At 55.1% G+C, this 18,755-nt stretch overlaps 1 protein-coding gene across 1 annotated transcript in view; it reads right to left on the bottom strand.

Annotated features, from left to right (window-relative positions):
• Positions 1-6,413: 6,413 nt before the first annotated feature.
• TRIM67 (tripartite motif containing 67) overlaps positions 6,414-18,755 on the bottom strand; it is a 43,391-nt gene continuing 31,049 nt past the window's right edge. Inside the window, exons 4-10 of the mRNA XM_032491831.1 lie at positions 17,447-17,557; positions 16,169-16,328; positions 13,923-14,068; positions 11,339-11,477; positions 10,319-10,622; positions 7,952-8,114; positions 6,414-7,113 (exon numbers count right to left, since the gene is read on the bottom strand). Coding sequence (XP_032347722.1) covers positions 7,048-7,113; positions 7,952-8,114; positions 10,319-10,622; positions 11,339-11,477; positions 13,923-14,068; positions 16,169-16,328; positions 17,447-17,557 — 1,089 coding nt within the window. The 3' untranslated portion in view covers positions 6,414-7,047. The remainder of the gene's footprint in view (positions 7,114-7,951; positions 8,115-10,318; positions 10,623-11,338; positions 11,478-13,922; positions 14,069-16,168; positions 16,329-17,446; positions 17,558-18,755) is intronic.

An 18,755-nucleotide genomic window follows, 5' to 3' on the forward strand; every position in this document is an offset into this window, starting at 1 on the left:
GAGTCCATCTGCACCCGGTGCTCACCCAGGCACCTCTGATACTCCCTCTCCCCGACTTCGCTGGCAGGCAGCCCCTCTGGACCAAGAAGGGCCTGGGGCCCTGAGGCTCAGACCCCCGAGGCTGCGGGTCTGGATCCGAGGTGCTAGGTGAGGGGGAAGGGAGTCTAGAAGGAGCAGCGGAGGCAGTGAGTGTGGGCGGCTCCCAGGCCAGCAAGAACGGCCCCCCTAACCATCCTCGACTAAGCTTCCCGCGCTGAAACCCTGGAAGAGCTGCTCTGAGCTGAGTGGAGCGCGGTCTGTGCACAGGATGGTCTGGTGGGCCCTGCGACGTCCTCCCAGATCCCCTTCAGGGACAAGACTTACTCCCTCTGCTGCTGAGAGCGCAGATGGCCGTCAGCTCTTCAGGGCCCGCCCCACCCTCCCCGGGGTGGCCACAGGGAGTGGGTGATGGACGGGAGGACGTTAAAGCCCCCGCCTGTCGTCCCACCTGGGAATGACCCCAGAGTTGAGTTGCTGAGGCCTTTGCTGGGTCTCCCTTGGCCCAATTCGGCTTCCTTCTCTTTGTGTTGATGCCAAGAGCACCCTTCAGCAGACATCCTGCTCTCTGCTCTCTGTGTCCTCCACTGCCCCTTCCTGGCTCCAGCACTCAGTGTCCTGGCAGGTGACCGAAGGCTGAGACCAGGTCCCTGGCTGTTGGGGGCATGTGAGATGGGTGCCCTGGGGATAATTTAAAGAAGGTGACAAGGGACAGAGTTTTCCATCAGACACAGGCTCAGTGTGAGGGGCCAGTCTCCTCGATGCTCCTAGGTCAGTTAAGATGTTTTCCCCAAATCTTAGTTTCCACTTGTAACCCATGATCAGTTTTTCATTCATGAGTTTATCTAAACCACGTGTTAACTATTATCAATTCCCAGCCTCATTACCTCCTGTAAAAGTGAATTCCATGAACCACCCCCCAACCCCACTGTTTGAGATGCTACCTTATAATTGAAGGTCATACGTAGTCACCTCAAGATCTCCTGGGAGACACATGGCAGAAGCACTTTGACCTGGGGCCTCCCCGTCCTGCGGCCTCTGCCCTGTCCGGCTGGCACTGAGGGCTGCTTTGGAGAAAGGCAGACTCTGCTCTGAGGAGGAATCACAGACCACAGCTTATATTTCACTCGTTGGCAGTGTCAAAAGAATTTATTTCAAATCTGCTTAAGACCGTGGTAAAACTCAGGTTTTCCAAAAGGCAATACACAAAGTTCAACCAACCCCCAGAGACCAGAAAACACAGTGTTTGCAATTCAAAAAATACAAACGCTTGGGATACCAATACAAAAATTAGAAAAAAGTTGCATAACCCCCCACCCCTCGCTTCCCTCCTCCGTGTTTCCAGGGGACCAAGAGCTCCCGCCAAATACCAACAACCAGTGACAGAAAGTGGATGTGATGGGGGAGGGGCAGGGGGGAAGGGAGAAGGCGGGTCGAGGAAGACCGGAAGATGGAGGTTCTGTGGACAGCCAAAACAAAGACACAAAGCTTTTCTGTGACTTTTAAAAATTCCTTTGCCAACGTTAAACACACATCGCTCATGCTTCATACAACGGTTCAGTGCAAAAGCAGTGATGCTCCGTCATGCATTTCACATTTTCTGCTTGGCGCACCCTGCACTTCCTCTCGGTGCTGAGGAACGTCCGGGGCCTGGGAGGTCCGGTTACCCGGCGTGAAGAGTCAGAAAGGCCTTCTCCAGGCTGGAGTCTCACCCGGGAAGCCCCCGCCACGCTCCTGCTCCCAGTCGCAAGCAGTCACTTTTCCAGACCTGAAGCCTGTCTTGGACTCTCCCCCGAGCCTTCCTGAGGGTTCGCTGGCCCAAGAGCCCCCCAGGTCTTTCCCCAGGACCAGGTCAGGCAGCCTGCACCCTTTGGGAGAAAGCGATGCCCCCGGGCTTAGAGCCTTGCCTGTAGTCTCAGCTCCCAAGTCCTCCTCTGACTCGAGTCACCATCATCCATTGTGAAAGCCAGGAGGCCCCCACCCTTAACAGTGCAAGCGGGTCCCAGCCTCTGAGGACCACCACCGGCCTTCCAGACCGCACTTCCATTAAATGTCATCTTCTACCATGAATTTCCAAAGCAGCTCCCTCTGCCGAGATCTTTGGAAACAAAGGAGACACACTGTGGGTTGGGGGTCTCCTTAGATACTAGAACCTAGGTAACCAAGGCAGCAGGAAGGTGGTCACCCTCTTCCCACGCGTTGCAGGCACCTTTGAGGATGCAGACACGGCTCCTGTGTGCAGCACTTCACACAAAGGGGGCCGTTAAAACAGCCAGCTTTAAACGTGAACTTGACCCCCTCACAGCCCAGCAGCTCTGTAATAAAGCTGTGCTCTGGTTAGAAGAGGCTTTAGATGGGAGACACTTCGGCAGAGAACGCTCAGCGAAGTCGCCACTCAGGCTGGCTGGATCCTTTGAGTATGAACCATTAGCCTGGGCTCAGTAGGTGAAAGGCTCCACTTTTTTTCTCGAAGAAGTGTATTCTATAACCCTCGCGACACAGCAGAGGAGGTAGGTGAGGAGGACCAGGCCCGCGCTCAGGCGGGGATGCTGAGGCACAGAAGGATGGAAGAGATTTAGCCCCACCCATACCATGAACCAGCATCAAAGCCGGGTGGAAAGAGCGGAGGTTCTGAGGGCTGAACTCAGGTGTCCTGCCCCAAACCTGCTCTTGCTTGTTTTACATCCACTGAAGATTTAAGCTATGGATCAAGGAGGAGCCTGCGGAGGAATGTGACCAATGAAAACAGCTCCTGGTTCACTCGCAAAACAGAAGCCGAGATTTCCCAGAATCTGCATAGACCTTGAGCATCTTCCTGCGATACCTGATTTGGCTTTTTAACCAGTTGAAGACCACACACCCACTAAGAAGTTCCTGTAGCTTCCGGTCAAAAGTGGCCAGGGAAAACGTGGGTACCGAGCTTCCCACTCTAGGAATGGGGGCTAGGGTTGGAGGCATCTTCGTGAATACAAAGCAGGGACCTGACAGGTTGGCTTCTGTGAGAGGCTCCCCCCACCAACCCCGTTTTCCTGACCAGCCCCATCTGGTGGGACACGCAGACCTGGAAAGTCCTGGTCTTGGGTGTTAAGATGAAGAACCACAGCCCTTGTGATGCAGGCTTTGCAGGTAACACTGAGTGGACGTCCCCCACGTCGCTCTGCATATTGACATGTGACAAGCTGCTGGCGTAACCCAGTGATTCTCAACCAGGGAGGCCCCTGGGCGACACTTGGTGATGTCTGCAGACACTTTCAGTGGTCGAGACTAACTTGGGGACACTACCGGCATCTAATGCGTGGAGGCCAAGGACACTGCCAAACATCTGACAGTGCACAGGACAGGCCCCCACACAGAGAATTACCCACCCCAGTGTCCCTAGTGCTGAGGCTGACCATGCCTGGCATTGTCCATGGCCTTGTGAGAGTGTTTTTCAGCATTCGCATGTTAAGTCCCCTCGAGGGTTTGACCCACCCGCACGTCCTCAAGCTGGGAAGTGGCCATGGGACCAGCAGCTGTCGCATCTCTGAGCTGCCTGCTTACCTGCTCTGAAACATGCCTTCTTAGGGGACCAAGCCTTTCCCTTGCAATTAGAATTAAGGCTTAAATGCAAATACCCCTGGAAGAACTACACATAAATCCTGCATCCTGGTCCTTCCCTGAGAGTGCTCTGGTCCGCTTGAGGGCTGGGGCACAGGAAGGGTCGGGCAGTCTCGGGCACCAGGAGCAGGGGGGTGGGCCCCGCTCCCATCACTCTCGGGGAACCCGTTCTGCCCAGGCTCACTCTGCAAGCACGACCCTCCACGGTCTCGGTGGACCATGGGATGCTGGAGGGCACTGTCGCAACTGCAGAGTACCATCGGGCTGCAGATTCAGCCTAAAACTCTCTACGGTTTTACAGTTTTTAGATCAGCTACTTTGTGGGTCAGGATTAGTGATGCCCGCTTTGATTGGAACCATTATTTTCCGAAACAGGACAAGAGGGAAGCTGGGCTGTGTGTAATGGTCTTATCTTGCTTCGAATTAGGAGCTAGGATGCTATGCAATGAGATGCTACTGGATATTCTTTTAAAGAGATTAAGTCTAAAAGGAAAGCTGTACACTTTGACCAAACTTGCTCACTAGTGAAGAACAAGCTGCAGAATTATTTACAATGTAATGGAACTTGACATTTTAAATTACTTCAAATTCCTGTCTCACTGAAACTGCTTGACAGATGAACACCAAGTCATCCTTCAGCCAGCCTGACCAAAGCATCCTTTTGACGTCATTTTTATGTACAAAAATGTCACCGCCTGTTAGAGGAGCAGGGAAATCGATGGCAGGCGAGAAGCCCATGGCCTTTCGCTTCTACTTGGAATCCTAGGGCTTCCTGGGAGGGTGACATAGGCCGTGGGTTGTTGACCAGGCCTGTCTTTGGTCTGCTGGTCCCTCAAGAACACAGGTGTGCAGCACAGACCTGCCTTCTCCCTGAGGTCCGTTCTTCTTCCTGGAAGGTGTTTTGTGCTGAGGACAGGCGGGGTGGCTGTACACAGGACAGCCCGGTGCGGTCCCCGGTATCAGCCATATTGCTTTTGGGCCCCTGGAGGAGGCTGGAAAGGTAGATGCTTGCCTGTTCCTGGCACTCACAGTGCCTCTGGGCTGCTGCCAGCTGCAGGTGGGGACGGAGTCCTGGCGGCTTCTCTCTGAGCCACAGGGCGTGTTCCTCCTAGAGAGGCCCCAGAATCATGGGAACGTCCCTTCTCCTTTTCCATCTCCCTCTGACCCAGGTGCTGCTCTCCCAAGGATGTCCCCAGGTCCCGGGTGATCCTGAGCAGCTCTTCTCCAAAGATGCAGAGCCAGGGCCACAGGGTCACCCCGGTTGTGACGATCGTGGGAGCTCCCCAGCCTTTCATGCAGACTCTGTGGATAAGAGCCACTTCGGCCGGGTGGCCCCTCCCCACCGTGTTCCCAGCCATACTCTCACTCCCGGAAGGCTGGCCTCATCTTTTCCAAAAGACGGTTCCTAAAGTTGATGCATCTGGACCTGCTGGCCATGGCTTCCCCAGCCCCAGGAAGGCCATGGCTCCTGTGTGTCTTTCAATCTTTAGGAACCTTTCCCACCCTCCAAGCCGAGTCCACCAGGGCTGTGGCCGAGGAGTGAGACCAAAGGGAAGTGGAAGTAGAGAAGATACAGGCAGCTGCGTGGATGAGGACCTGGGTGTGCAGCCCGGGCAGCCCAGGTCGTGAGCGTCATCTGCCAGGTTCTGGCTGGAGCTTCGGGATAGGACGTGAGCGCCTCTGTGTGCCCTGGAAATCACCGAGGGGTGAGAACAAGGAGGCAAGACCTCAGCTCCACGAAGCCAATGGTTGCCAGGACCTGGGCGGCGGAGGCTCGAACACAGCACCGGGCAGCTCCTGTAGACGCCGGGCGGCTGGCCTCGCCGGCCACACCTGTGGACGCAGCTGGGCAGGCAGCCGTGGGTCCAGGAGCATGGACTTTGAGGTAGGATTGTCGGAGCTGCTGAATAGAGGACAGGATCTGCACAGCTGACTCAGAAAGCAGGTGCAGCTTCTGAATGAGCAGGCAGAACCGAGTCAGCACAGTTGGTGCCGGTTTACAGGCTAAGTTTTATCAGAATCCAATCCAGCAAAGAGACAAGCTACTCCTCAACCTCAAAAATAAAATGCTTGATAAAATTAATTTTTGTTAAAAGGGAGAGAGAAAGGCTTCCTACCAGATGGAGATGGAGGTGGCGAGTGACAAGGAAGAAGAGGCAGGGGAGCAGGGAGAGGCGCTCTGGGGACAGGCTCTGCAGGGAGGGCAGGCTCTGGGCTCAGAACCCGGAGCCGGCTCTCCTTCTGAGAGGTGGAAACAACTCAAGGTGGGACTCAAGGGAGAAGGTTAGCGTTCCCAGCAAGGAGGGGAGGGCTCACCCCAGAGCTCTGCCCTGGCCACGTGGACTCAGCGCATCAGGAAGCTGGGAGACCAGAAACACAGTTATTGTTAAGTTTCCTGCCTTCTGCAGAGTCCTGCCTGCCCTGTCACACCAGAGCCTCCCCTGCCATCAGGGTCCCTGCTTACTCTCATGATGCTTTCACGATGACAGTAGATGGTCTCAAAGTGAAGGTGGACTGAGTGTAAGAGGCTGTCCCAGGGTCTCCTGTCTTATATGCGCAGGAGGCTGGGAGTCATGCAGCTTAGAGGAGCAGCTCAGGTTTGCAGCTAACTTCCTGGGGAGCCAGCTCCTGGAAAATCATTACCAGGTGGAGACATCACATAGTTATTCAGATTCCAGTGTTTTCTTTTGTGTTTAAAAACTGAGTGAATGAGTTGTGGCAGACTGGTGTGTGTGATGGGGTATGTTTGTGTGTGAGAGAGAGAGAGAAGGAGAGGTTGGTTGATTGATGAAGGACAGAAGGAAACCATTTTAAAAAGTTCTCAATAGTTCAATCCAACAGGCAAAGATCAAGACAAATGGTTAATTTCCCTCTCTATCCATCCTGAATTAGGTCTGCAAGTGGCAAAACATATGGAAGACTCCAGGACCAAAAAGCCAAAGGACAACTTTTCCTGGCAAAGATGGGAATCTGTAGCCTTGGTTCTCTGAAGGAACAGCATCCAGCAGGGGCACAGTACAGAGGATGTGGGCTTCCCAAGTGTCCCTCTGCCTCCTGCTCTCAGGATGCTGGTTTCAGAGTCTGCTCTCCTCTCGGCACCCTGCAAAAAGGTAAGCCTTGAAAGCAGACGGCAGGAAACAAAACGAAATCCCGAATGCCTCCTGACTGCCTTGCAAAAGGTCCTTCTTCATCTTTGTAACATCTGAGTGGGATGATGGGAAACACACACCCGTGTTTGCTACCGACAGCAGCCTCAGTGAGCACGGCCTGCAGACCATCCTCCTTCCCCCGAAGGAAACGTGTCTCTGAGATGCTCAGTGGCTGCTGGGTGGCACCCGAGAGGTGGGCATGCTGCCCTTGGGGGTCACGTGAACACACTGAGGGGTGGCCGTGCGGAGCAGGAGCTGGGAGGCACTAGTTACTCGAGAGCTTTGGCCGCCCCAGGTTGGTTGGCACCTCTAACCCGGTGTGCAGGGTGACCTGGAAAGGAAGACGGGGTGAGCGAGGGTGGGAGGGGCCACCCCGAGAACCCTGAGCATGCAGAGAGCGCAGCAGCCACGCGCCACCCTCTGCTCGGGTCACCACGGGTAGCAGCCAGTCTGCTGTCTGTCACATGGATCAGTGTCACTAATGTCAGGCCGAGGAGTCTGCCCCAAGAACCGCAGAGCTGCCTGGTCCCCACGGTGCCCCCGCCGCCAGGAGCCGGGGCCAGGCTAATGCTCGGCTGCAGCAGTGGGACAGGGGCTCATGGTTTAGATTCCTTTCTGCTTTCTTTCCACGGCCCTGTTTCCTTTCCTACATCTGCTCTACTAACCTGGGGAAGAACAGCCCATACTTCAGGCTGCCTCAAAGCCCTTTGGCAAACGAGTGGAGGTACCGATCAGTCAGCAAGTGATACTATTTAGGGCCAGTGGGGCTCTGCCTTCCCCCCTGTAGTTTTCAGGGGCGGAGCATGGTGCTAGACACAAAGGCTGGTGCTCTCTCTTCATCCATCACACCCTCATGGGGCTCCCACTTTATCTCCGTCTCTGCGGAGGACTGAGCCGCCAGCACTCCCCCTAGGTCTGTGCCCAGACCTGAGAGGCTGCCTGCTTCACGTGGGAGCCAGAGAGGGGCAGGGAGCGCGGGAGGGAATCCTTAGGCGTAGTCTCTCCCCAACTCTCTTTCTCCTCTCAGGAGAAAGCCGCCTGGAGACTCAGCATCCCCCACCTGGAAGCCCAGCACACACCTGGCCGCCAGAGCCCAGGCTTTGCCCAGTGCACCGGCAGTGGGGGCCGGGGGCCGCCAGATGGGCTCTGGCCCAGGGGATGTGCGATACCTGCACGTTGCGGTTGAGGCTAAGGGCTGGCATGAAGACGCCGTCCACGTGGCTGAAGGCCGTGGGGCCCTGCTGCTGCCCGTTGATGAAGAAGGTCAGCGTGTGCTTGTTCAGATCCAGCAACACGCCCACCGTGGCCCCCTTGCACACTCCGCCTTCCGTCCTGGGAAGAGAAGCCCCCCGCCCCAGGAAGCCAGGTCACCAGGAAGCCCTGCCGGGAACGTAGGTGAGAGCTTAGGAGACTCCCTGAAAGGATGCTGGGAACACCCTCACCTAAAACGCAGCCCCCAGAGGGGTGCAGGGAGCTGGCCATCCCACGGTGACCCGCCATGCAGCCTGAGGATGTGAATGGGGACGCTCTTGACAAATGTTGGGATGTTACACTTCACGGTGGTGGGGATTCGTAGCCACCAGGCAGGGCGTCTTTAAGCCGGCCCCACTGTCACCTGCCTCCTCCCTGGAGTCCATCAGACTCTCCCCTCCCTCAGCTGGCGTTGAGGTCAGCCTTGGCCAGGGCTGCTCTGCTCTGATTTAAAAAATCCATTTTTGTCCTTTCCTGATTGAGAATGAGTGGTCAGCTAGAGCTGATTGTGGGCAGAGACCATGGGAAAGTGAAGAGGAGGACTTGGAAGGGTGTTTTCTAGAGGGCAGGTTTCCCGGAGGGTGGGCTGGGGCCCAGGGCGGAATCCTGCAGGTGGGAAAGGGAACTAGAGCTGGGCCTGTTGGTGCTATTCAGATACTGACCACCGGGTGGCGGTAGCGATGAGTCTGGGGCGCAGGACTAAGTCCCGTTCAAGCCCAGCCTGGTCTCACCCAATCCAACCCCGCTCAGCAAGCTCTCTGCCCTCCCCTCCTCCTCCCAGGCCCCACAACACACGGTAGCCGGGATCCTGAATTAAACCTGACATCTCCACCAGTTAGCCCTGTGATCTGGGCCACCATGAACCTTTCTAAGCCCCAATTTCATAATCTGCAAAATGGCAATAACCCTCTTACTTTTGTGAGGACTGAATGAAAGCATGTAAGCCAGGTGCTTCCGACAGCATGGGGCACAAAGTAAGTGCTCAATAAATGCTCCCTGTCATCATAGGGTATCTGGGGGCTGCTTTGGCCTAAGAAAGCAAGAAAGGAGCTGGTGGGCCTGGACCCAGCCCCTGAGGGATCTGTGAGCAGGGGCCTGGGGCAGGCCCAGTGCCCACTCCGCCTGCTGAGCTCAGGTGGAGGGTGCAGAGATAGCTGCCTACTCTTCCCCCAGGCCTCTGGAGACGGGGTCACTGCCGGTAAAAAGGCAGGTGGGGGGGAGACTGCTTCCAGCTCCCCTGGGGATCCACAGGCAAGTCCTTGCCCCAGACCAGGCCTCCTGGGGCCATTTGCAGGAGCTGTGGGAGAGTAGGCAGAAAAGCCTCCAGAGCTGACCTTGCTCGGGGCTGGAGCCCAGTGAGGTTGGTTCCTTGGGGCCCCTGGCCTCTCCTTGCTGCGGAGATGGCCCTTGGCAGGAGACTCCACAGTGAGGAGGTGGCTCCAATAGCCATAACCCACCATTTCTGGGTTCCCTGGCAAAGGCCGGCCCTGATTGTCCATCCCCCTGTCCACCAACCCACCCCCCTCCACACACACAGAGGCCAAGTGTGAGCACCGCATCCCTGGGGGGAGGGGAGGGAGGGCCCTGACCAAGGGTGGGAGGGTGAGGCCACTGCCTTCTCTGTGTCTGAGAATAGAGACCAAGACACCACAAGTCCGTGGAAGAGCCCAGGTACTGCGGGCATCCTCCCAAGGCAGCCCCAGAGGGCCCGTCTTCCCCAGGAGGAGTTTCCGGTGTCCACCCTGGTGACAGCACTCCCAGGGCCAGCGTCAGGGCGAGGCAGTGCTGGGGGTGCCCTGGACCACGGGGCCTGCTCCAACCAGGCCCGCCTATCGGTGGGCACTGCTCTGCTCAGAGCCTGAGCGGCAGGGTGGTGGGCGTGGCCCTGGTCGGGGTGGGGGTGGGGTCTGGGCAGTGGGCGTGGCCCTGGTCGGGGTTGGTGGGAGTCTGGGCAGTGGGCGTGGTCTGGGGGAGCCGCTCTGCAGTGACTTGCCTGCGCCGATGGGTGTGAAAGAAAGGGGAGCAGACCCGAAAGAGAACCAGAGCGGAGGAGCAGTGGACTCGCCGCGCCGCCTGCTGGCGGCAGGATGCCCACCTGCTTTGCTCTAGTCTCTGTTGCATACTCTCACTTCTCCCTGGAAACTGGACACCAAAGTGGCTGAAAACACTGCCCCTCCCATCCCTGATGCCTGAACTTGGGACCAGCAGGAGAGACTACGGTCGCACAAGGCATTTCCAAAGTCCCCACGCGGGCGGAGGGCGGGGCGGGGCCTGCGCGTGCGCACCTGTTGGTGTGGGAGTTGCAGTGCATGAACCAGCTGCGGTTGTTGTCCACGTACATGGCCCAGGCCTTGTCGTCCTTGCCCAGCATCATGTCCTTGACCACGCTGGCCCTGGCCACCCCGAAGGCGGGGTCCGGGTGGTTGTCGTAGCGGTCCACGTGCAGCTCCCAGTAATGCACGCCCTTGGAGAAGGCCGCCGTGCCCAACACCACCCGGTCGTCGTAGCTGCTGCAGGTGGCCGTCTGGTTGTCGTTGGATAAGATGATGTCCCGGTGCCCAGAGTTGGGGTCAAACGTGAACCAGGCCACTGGAGAGGAAGGGGGCAAGAGGAGCAGGGTCAGGGGATGAGTTCACTGGCAGACTGTAACCTCGGCTCAGAGACATAGACTCACTGACGTCTATCAGGAAGTAGGTACCCAGCATCAAATGTTCTTCCCCGTGTGATCCTCTTTCTCTCTCTCACACACACACTCCCTCTCTGTGTTCATCAAATTTCCCTTGGATGCTAAAGGACTCAGATGCTCCAAATCCAAGGGAATGTCCATGTGCTCTTGTTACCTGAAACCTGAAAGGCATGTAAACCTCAGATCTGAGCTCTGGTGCCAGGGTAATTGAGGGGTAGGTTCCCACCCGGAGGAAGGCATTCCCACCTGGCAGCTGGGCACCTCCTCCTTTCTGGGACTGGCCGACCTGCTCTCGGCCCCTGGGAAGTGGGAGTTTAGACTCCCAGAGCCTCTCAGCTCCTAGGCTCCCTTCCCAGGTCCAGCAAATGGGGTGAAGGACTCTCTTTCCTTCGTGGCTGGTGGGGAGGGATTTGTATGCAAGGAACGAGGTGAGTGGAGCAGGGCCAGGACTGGAGAAGATGGACACGTCTCACTTCTTCTTTCCTCCACTCCTTCACACCTCACGAGTTCCCCACCCCCGTCTGTCCGTCTGTCCATCCCTGGGATGGATATGGGTTGGGCCTGTGGAACTCAGTCACAGCACCTGAATCTGTTGCCCCAGAGACACCCCAGCACTCACCGTCGGACGTCTGCAGGACAACCGTTTTACTATAGGGCCCGACGCCGGAGGAGTTGAAAGCCTTGACCCTGGCATTGTAGGTGCTGTTGAAATGCAGACCGTCGATGGTGCACAGGGTCTCCTTGCCGACATACACCTCCTGCAAGAGACCCAGATGGCTCATCAGGCGCCTCAGTTACTTGGAAAATTTCTCTTAGCCACCTGTTGACGTCAGAAGTGCTGTTGCCCCAACAGAGTTATTAACAAGGAGATTTGGGGTGAGTGGTGGCCGGCTCACAGGCCATGTCCAAGTTGGACACAAACCCTTACTCTTGGCTGATGGGAAGGTGTGCAGTGCAGCAGCTGGGACACTACCCGAGAATGTCCTGCCTCCACAGGGGGCAGCCCTAATGGACAGGACTCCGGAGGCCGGGGGTGCTGACCCCTCCATGGGGATAGGGGTGCAGAAAACCTCACCTCCTTTTCAATTGGAGCAACAAGAGATTCTTGGCTTCCCATGGGAATTTAAGTTAGAAAATATGAGTTAAGGATCTAAATAAACAAAATAAACAGTGTTTTAAAGGAAGGATCATCACAAATGATGGGAAAAAACAGAGGAGGGGGCGTGACCAGGCACCGGTGGTTCAAGTTGATTTGGGCTGGAACCCCTTCTGGGGTGAGAGGGGTACCCCGCCCCCTCCTCATCTTCTTCCACTGCATCTTCCTACTCCTTGGGCCCCTTGAGCTGCTTTTATCCCCTGGCCTCCCCAGAGGCTGTGACTTTTCTGCATCGAACCCCAAGATTTGTTTCTAGACATTGACTTTGTTTCCCGTTTACTTCAAACTTACCCTTGTCCTGTTGACACCCCCTCACCTACATCTTTGTTCTCAGCTTAGTTTGTCTAAAACATCTTTCCTGCCTGATTACTTATGGGAAGTTGCCCTTCATTTGTTTTTCCAGGTTATTAATAATAATAGCTGTGTGCCAGGCATTATATAAGGCATCTTAATTCTCACACAACCCTGGGACACAATTTTTTTTTTTTTTTTTTTTTTTTTTGCTATTTTACTCATAAGGAGACTCCGAGAAGGCAGGGAACTTGCCAAAGATCACAGTTAATCTGTTTAGAAGTTGGGGTTCAAATCCAGGTCTGTCTGCATTCAGAGTCCATGCTTTTCCCACCCTCATACATTCTAGCCCTTGGATCTAGCTTTTATGAGTAGACATGTCTCAAAGAGAGAAACCATCTTCACTTGAGCTTGGTGACTGCTTCTTCTGATGTCTCAAAACCATCTCCTCTTTCTTTCCATTTCAAAACCATCAGCTCTCTTCCCAGTGGGTCAAGGAGCTCCTTCAGTTCCTAGCTCATCTGCACGGCCAGGATGGCTGAGGTTCTGGAGCCAGTGCATGACCCACTTGCTATTCCTGGCCGTAGCGACCCCAGCTTCTCACTTCTCCATAGAGCCCATATTCCCAGGGACTCAGTAATCCCCAAGGAGTAGTGCAGTTATTTCTCCAACTCTGACGTTCTTGTGGGGGTGTCTTTCAAACAAAAAATGAAACAACATAGACATAAATCCCTCTGAGAGAAACAAAAGGAATTTAGACCTTTGGCAAGATTCGCTGACCACCTCCCAGGGAGAAGAAGTATGTGAATTGATATGCTTGCAGTGGCTTGTCAGAATGAGCCTTCATTTGGTCTTCTTGGGGACAGACAGGTGGAGCTCTCGGAGCACCCAGAGTTGGTGCTCCCTGGTGTTCATGTCAACAAAACAACTTGGCAGGAACCTGAATTTCACTGCGTGAGATCTCAAGGTAGAGTCCTATTAGGGGCTCTGGGTTGTGGTGGGGAGCTGTCCAGGGTGGTGACCACCTGGTGGGACTAGAAGATGCATTTCTGGCTCACTAAGAGCCTTTACTGTCCCCAGGTATTTCATCATTGGGGACATGAATGTCACCCCAACCCAACAGCCACTTATAAAGTGTCTTCCCACATGGAGCGCCTTGCCAGGTAAGCTAATTACTGAACCAGGCAAGGCAAGGTGTGATAGAACCTTGAGGGAGCGGGGAATGTGTGGGAGGGCGTTGACTCCATACGGCTGTGCCTCTGGGGCTAACTGGGAAGTAGGTATGTGCAGGTGACCTTTTCCGAGCTCTACCTCAGCCTCCGACCTGTGTCGGTCTTCACAGAAAACTCAAGCTGAACTTTCTGTGGCCGCCACCCCTGCCTGCCCAGACCCAGCCCTGGGTAGAGAAGCCCCATCTTCAGAGGGTCCACGCCCACCAGTCCTGTGTCCACGCCCACCAGCCTTGGGTCCAGGCCCACCAGCCCTCTGTCCACGCCCAACTGCCCCCTGTCCACGCCCACCAGCCCTCTGTCCACGCCCACCAACCCCCGTCCACGCCCACCGGCCCCCTGTCCACGCCCAACAGCCCCGTGTCCACGCCCACCAGCCCTCTGTCCACACCCACCAACCAGACTTCTGTCCTTGTGGCCGATGCCCTCGCTGGTGGCATCAGAAGTAAGGGCAGCCCCTGGGGCTGGTCCCGAGGCAGGGGCAGTGCTAGCCTCTCCCCGCCCCAAAACAAGCAGCGGGGCCTCACCCGGTACTGCCCCCCGTCGCCGTCGTCCAGCTCCAGGATGTAGCCATCCACGGGGCTGTGGGTGAAGGGCGGCGTCCTCCAGGCCAGTGTGACGCTGTTGTTCCGCGTGCAGCACTTCTCCAGCTGCAGCAGGGGGACTGGCGGCACTGTGACGGGGACAGGCTGGCTTTAGTGCACAAACTCCCGCCTGGTGCGTGGACCCCGCCCCCATCCCAGAACGAAAGGTGGTCACCCTGGGGTCACTCCCAGCTGCACGTGGGCACAGCTCAGCCCGAACCTCAGTCCCCAGGCGGGCTGGGGTGACCACACGTCTCAACCCCGGAGAGGGTCCTGGAATCTGGGGTTGGGATGCGGGAGAGGCATAGACGCCTCCACCCCTCCAGTCTGTAGCCCTGAGGAAGAGCGGTCCTTTACCGCTTCCCCACCTGCCCACTGAGAATCACTGGTTTTGTTTCTCGGCCCCACGTGGAGCTCAGGAGGAATTGCAGCAGAGCCAGATTCCACGTGCCTCCCCCCACAGCACCGCCTCTATGGACCCTCTCCGAGGGGCCCGCGAGCAGCTCACACCAGGGGCTGGGAAGGTGCTGTTTGGGTTGAGGGGATGCAAAGACACATTTCCACCTCTGGCTGGACCAGGAAAGTAGATCCTGGAAGGAGAGGCAATCTGAGAGCATCGGGCAGTAAATCCATGGAATTAGGGATTTGAGTCAAATGTATCATAAGTTCTATGAAGATGACATTGGGAGAATGTTTTTTATTTCTTTAGCTGTATTCAGGTTCAGGCAATTTTAGAAGTAAATATAGTCCACTCTGACATTCGTGGTCTCAGGGCTGGCTCCGTGCAGCCTGGCTCCCTGGACCTCGGTTTACAAGCACGGAGGAGTCCTAGCTCCATCCCTATGTCACTTCATCTGTGCATTCCACTCCCCCATCCTGTCCAAAGCAGCATCTGGAGCAGCTCTAAGCCACCTCCGTCAGCGCCCCCACTTTCCAGAGCCCCCTCCTCTGCTGTAGGCCCTCCCCTCCACCAGGTTCCTTCCTCTCCTCAGCACCACGTCTCATTTACACCCAGGGCAGGTGGCATTTCTAAACCTCACCGGAGGTGCAAACAGTGTGGGAGTGAGCCCCAAGATGCACAAGAGACTCACTGTATTTAGTATAAAAATGACCACGTTTTGCAAATAAAGATTTTCTTGAGTTTACAGATTCTGTAGGTGTGGTACTCACCTTTTTGATATTTTTGGTTTTAAAAAAAAAATCCCAAACTACACAACATTGTAAAATGATTATAAATCAATAAAAAATGTTAAAAAAACAAAACAAAACCCCAAAGAGCTTTATTCCGTCTCCTGAATGTACCCTTAATGTCTCTGGAGGGGCAGGATGACCTCACTCACTAATTTTGCAACCTGGGGCGAGTTGTGCAAACTACACTTAACCTTTAGCCTGTGGCCCCCATGGCTCTCTGAACTCACTTCTCTAGACTCTGTTCTTACCCCTGACCTTCTGTGATTGTTTTCAACTTTACTTTTTATTAGTTTGCATGCTTACTTTTTTAAAAACAGGATTTAAAATAGATTTAATTGCCTTATTTTTATTTTGTTTTTTGAAGGGGGAGGTAATTAGGTTTATTTACTTACTTACTATTATTATTTTTAATGGAGGTACTGGGGATTGAACCCAGGACCTTGTGCACGCTAAGCAGGCGCTCTACCACTGAGCTATACCCTCCCCGATCCCTGACCTTCTTGCTCTTCTTGGAGCACAGAAAACTTATTCCTGCTTCAGGGCCTTTGCACTTGTCATCCCTCTGCCTCCCAGGATGTTCTTCCCTTATATAACATCTCTCTCCTCACCTCAAAATCCCCGCCCCACCACGTCTGCCCTCTTCTCAAAAAGCACCTTGTTCGTAGCACCTGCCACTTTTAAGTTGCATTATATTATTATATTACAGATGTGTTTGTGTATTGTCTATTTCCTTCTCTAGAATATCTGCTCAGCCTTATGAGGGTGTCTATGTCCTGAGCCCTTAAGGTGGTGCCTGGCACAGGGCAGACCTGCCTTAGGTATCTCTGAAGGAACGGACGATCCTCTTTCACAGATGGGGAGACTCTGGCTCAGGCATCCCTCCCTCCCAAGCTGCCCCACACCAGTGTCCCAAGTTCTCCGATGGCCCTGTGTGGCCCCGCAGAGTGGATGCCTCTCCCAGGAGAGGCACCGACTGAACCGGGCCAAGCACCGCTCACCCCTACATTTCATCTGAATGAAGTCCAGCTGGTGGATGGCCTGCAGGAGTGGCTCGCTGTCCAAGGTCAGCTCAAACTCCGCAGACACTTTGGGCTCCAGGGCGCCTTTGACCCACTGCTCCTGGGACACCTGGACACGCTTGATCAGGGCGTCGGAGATCTGAAAGGAAGCACATAGTGTAGGGTTTCGATGTGCCAGGGGAAAGAATCATGCAGCAGGCCATGAGAAAAGGTTTCGCTTCTGTGGGCTCAGGGCCAGAAGGAGCTGTGCTAAGCTCGTGTCCTCCAGCCCTGGTGAAGGAGACACGACCACTGCCAGCATGACCCAGGGCAAATAAAAATGCACTGTATCGTTTAAATCATCTTTTAACAGTGCCCTCGTGTTCCAGGTAAAGAAGCACTTGCTGTTTTAGGCCAAAACCTTTTTGGAAACAAATGATACTTTTAAAAAATATACAAAAGCACGAGTCACTCTACCTCTTTGGCCAGACGGAGCGCTTCGCAAAGTGAACCATACTAGGAGTCTGTCCCAGGGTCTGAGAGCATCTCCTTCATCCCCAGGATTGTGAAGCTCCCTCCCTCCTGGTGTGTTTCCTCCAAGCTGTTCCGCAGCTTCTGCTCTAGACTCTCACTGCCTCAAACCCACAGCTTGCCCTCCTCAGCTGGAAAGTCCTGCTCATTCAGACGTTTGCACTTGCCCCTTGAGAGCCATGATTCAGGGTCCCCTTCCTGGGGACTAATTAAGGAGATTCATCATTTTCCCCACAGACGGAGGACTGAGCTCCCATCTGAATCATGGCCACAGTCCTGAGAGACGCTTGTGACCCTGAGTCAGCCTGGCTGAGGGAGGGCTGCCTGGCAAGCCTGCACTGCCAGCGGCCATCTGTCCAGGCCTGTGGGACTCTGCACCCCAAAGGATGTGGATTCTGCTAACTCACTTCTTCCAGCGCAATCTCTCCAGCTTGTTTGGCCAAGACCGTCCTTTCCCACTTGTAGGGAAGAGGTTGAGTTGGGGTTTCTGGAAGTCAAAGCACGGAAGCGTGGCATTTTGGCCCTAGAGATCATGACGTCTGACCTCCTCGTTTGAGGATGACAGAGTCAGGGTCATGGCTAGTGAGAGGCAGAGTTGAGATGAGAACCTCGGTTTTCTGGACTCACTGGGCAGAGGAGGATCTGCTCTACTCCAAGTCATTGGCAGGGACCTTCCTAGAACCTGGGCGCATTTGGACGTGGAGAAGGGACGTGCCGCCCGCCCAGGGTCCTCCGGGGCCGGCTCACCTGCAGGAACCCGGATGGGTCGTTCTCCTTCATCACCTCCAAGCAGTACTCCATCAGCCCCGTGGACTGGCGCAGCTTCAGGGTGCAGTGATTGATCTGGTCCCAAACCATCTGCAGTGAAAAGCATCCCCAATGACCGTCCCATCAGAGGAGGAGCAGCTTGGCCGCCGCAGGAGGTGGCGCTGGTCCAGATGGCCTGGCACCCTCTCCTCCTGCTGCTCCATTACTGAGCTCCACGTGCCCCCTTGACTGGGGAGCAGATGGACCCACTCCCCAACAAGCAGGGTCACCACATCCGAGAGAGCAAACTCCCTGAACTCTGGAGAGAAAGCAGGGAATGTGCACCGTCTGAAACTCTCCTTGGGACCAGTTCTCCCCGCAGTTCTTGTTCGCTGGGTGATGACTCCATGGGCTCAGCTGCTTTGTGTGTAAACCGTGGATCACCCCCAACACTCATTCCTTCTTTCCTTGAAAATAATATTTTCTGATTCAGTTGGTGAATGTCTATAAAATAGATGGAGTGCCGGACAATGAAGTCGGTCATTTTTTATAGGGACTGAATAGTCAGGGCAAGACAGGTTAGGGGAATGAGGAATTCAAAACATGAAACTCAAAAGACCAGCAAAAAGATCACTAAGCCCCGTCCCCCCTTCTCCTCACGGGCAAATGGGGTGGAGTGAGCATGCGCACTCACCAACTGGAAAATTCCAGCTCTAGGGATGTAAAAAGCCCTTCTCTGTCCACAGAGGTCTGGTCCCTTTGGTGCTGTTTCTTCTTCTTCTTTTTAATATATGTATTTTTTTTGGCATGGGAGGTAATTAGATCGATTGACTGATTGATTCTTAGAGGAGGGACTGGGGATTGAACCCAGGACCTCGTGAATGCTAAGCATGCGCTCTACTGCTTGAGCTACGCCCTCCCCCGGACCTGTTTCTTTAACTAAGAAAATTTGCTGTATGCTGTGACTCCAGAGTCTCCTGTGAATTTTTTCACGGAGGACCATGGTGACCCCTTACCCACAATAATTTTCATCAGGGGAGGATGGGCATGGGGCAAACCCTCCCCTTCCCGTGGTGGCCACAGGCTGGGTTGTTACCGCGGACCGTGGAGGGCACCAGATGTCAGAGGGCATGAAGAAGGGGCAAAGCCAGAGACCTGAGCAGAGCAGGCTTCATCACCCTCCGTGGCCACCTCTGCTCTGCAAAACCAGAACAGAAAGCAGGGGCCCGGACGAGGTGGGAGAGGGTGGACTTCTGACTTGAAAACGGCAGGATTCAGGTGTCTGATTCCAGCTTTGAGGGGAGAGCAG

The sequence above is a fragment of the Camelus ferus genome, chromosome 11 (genome assembly GCF_009834535.1).
Source record: "Camelus ferus isolate YT-003-E chromosome 11, BCGSAC_Cfer_1.0, whole genome shotgun sequence".
NCBI classification, from domain to species: domain Eukaryota; kingdom Metazoa; phylum Chordata; class Mammalia; order Artiodactyla; family Camelidae; genus Camelus; species Camelus ferus.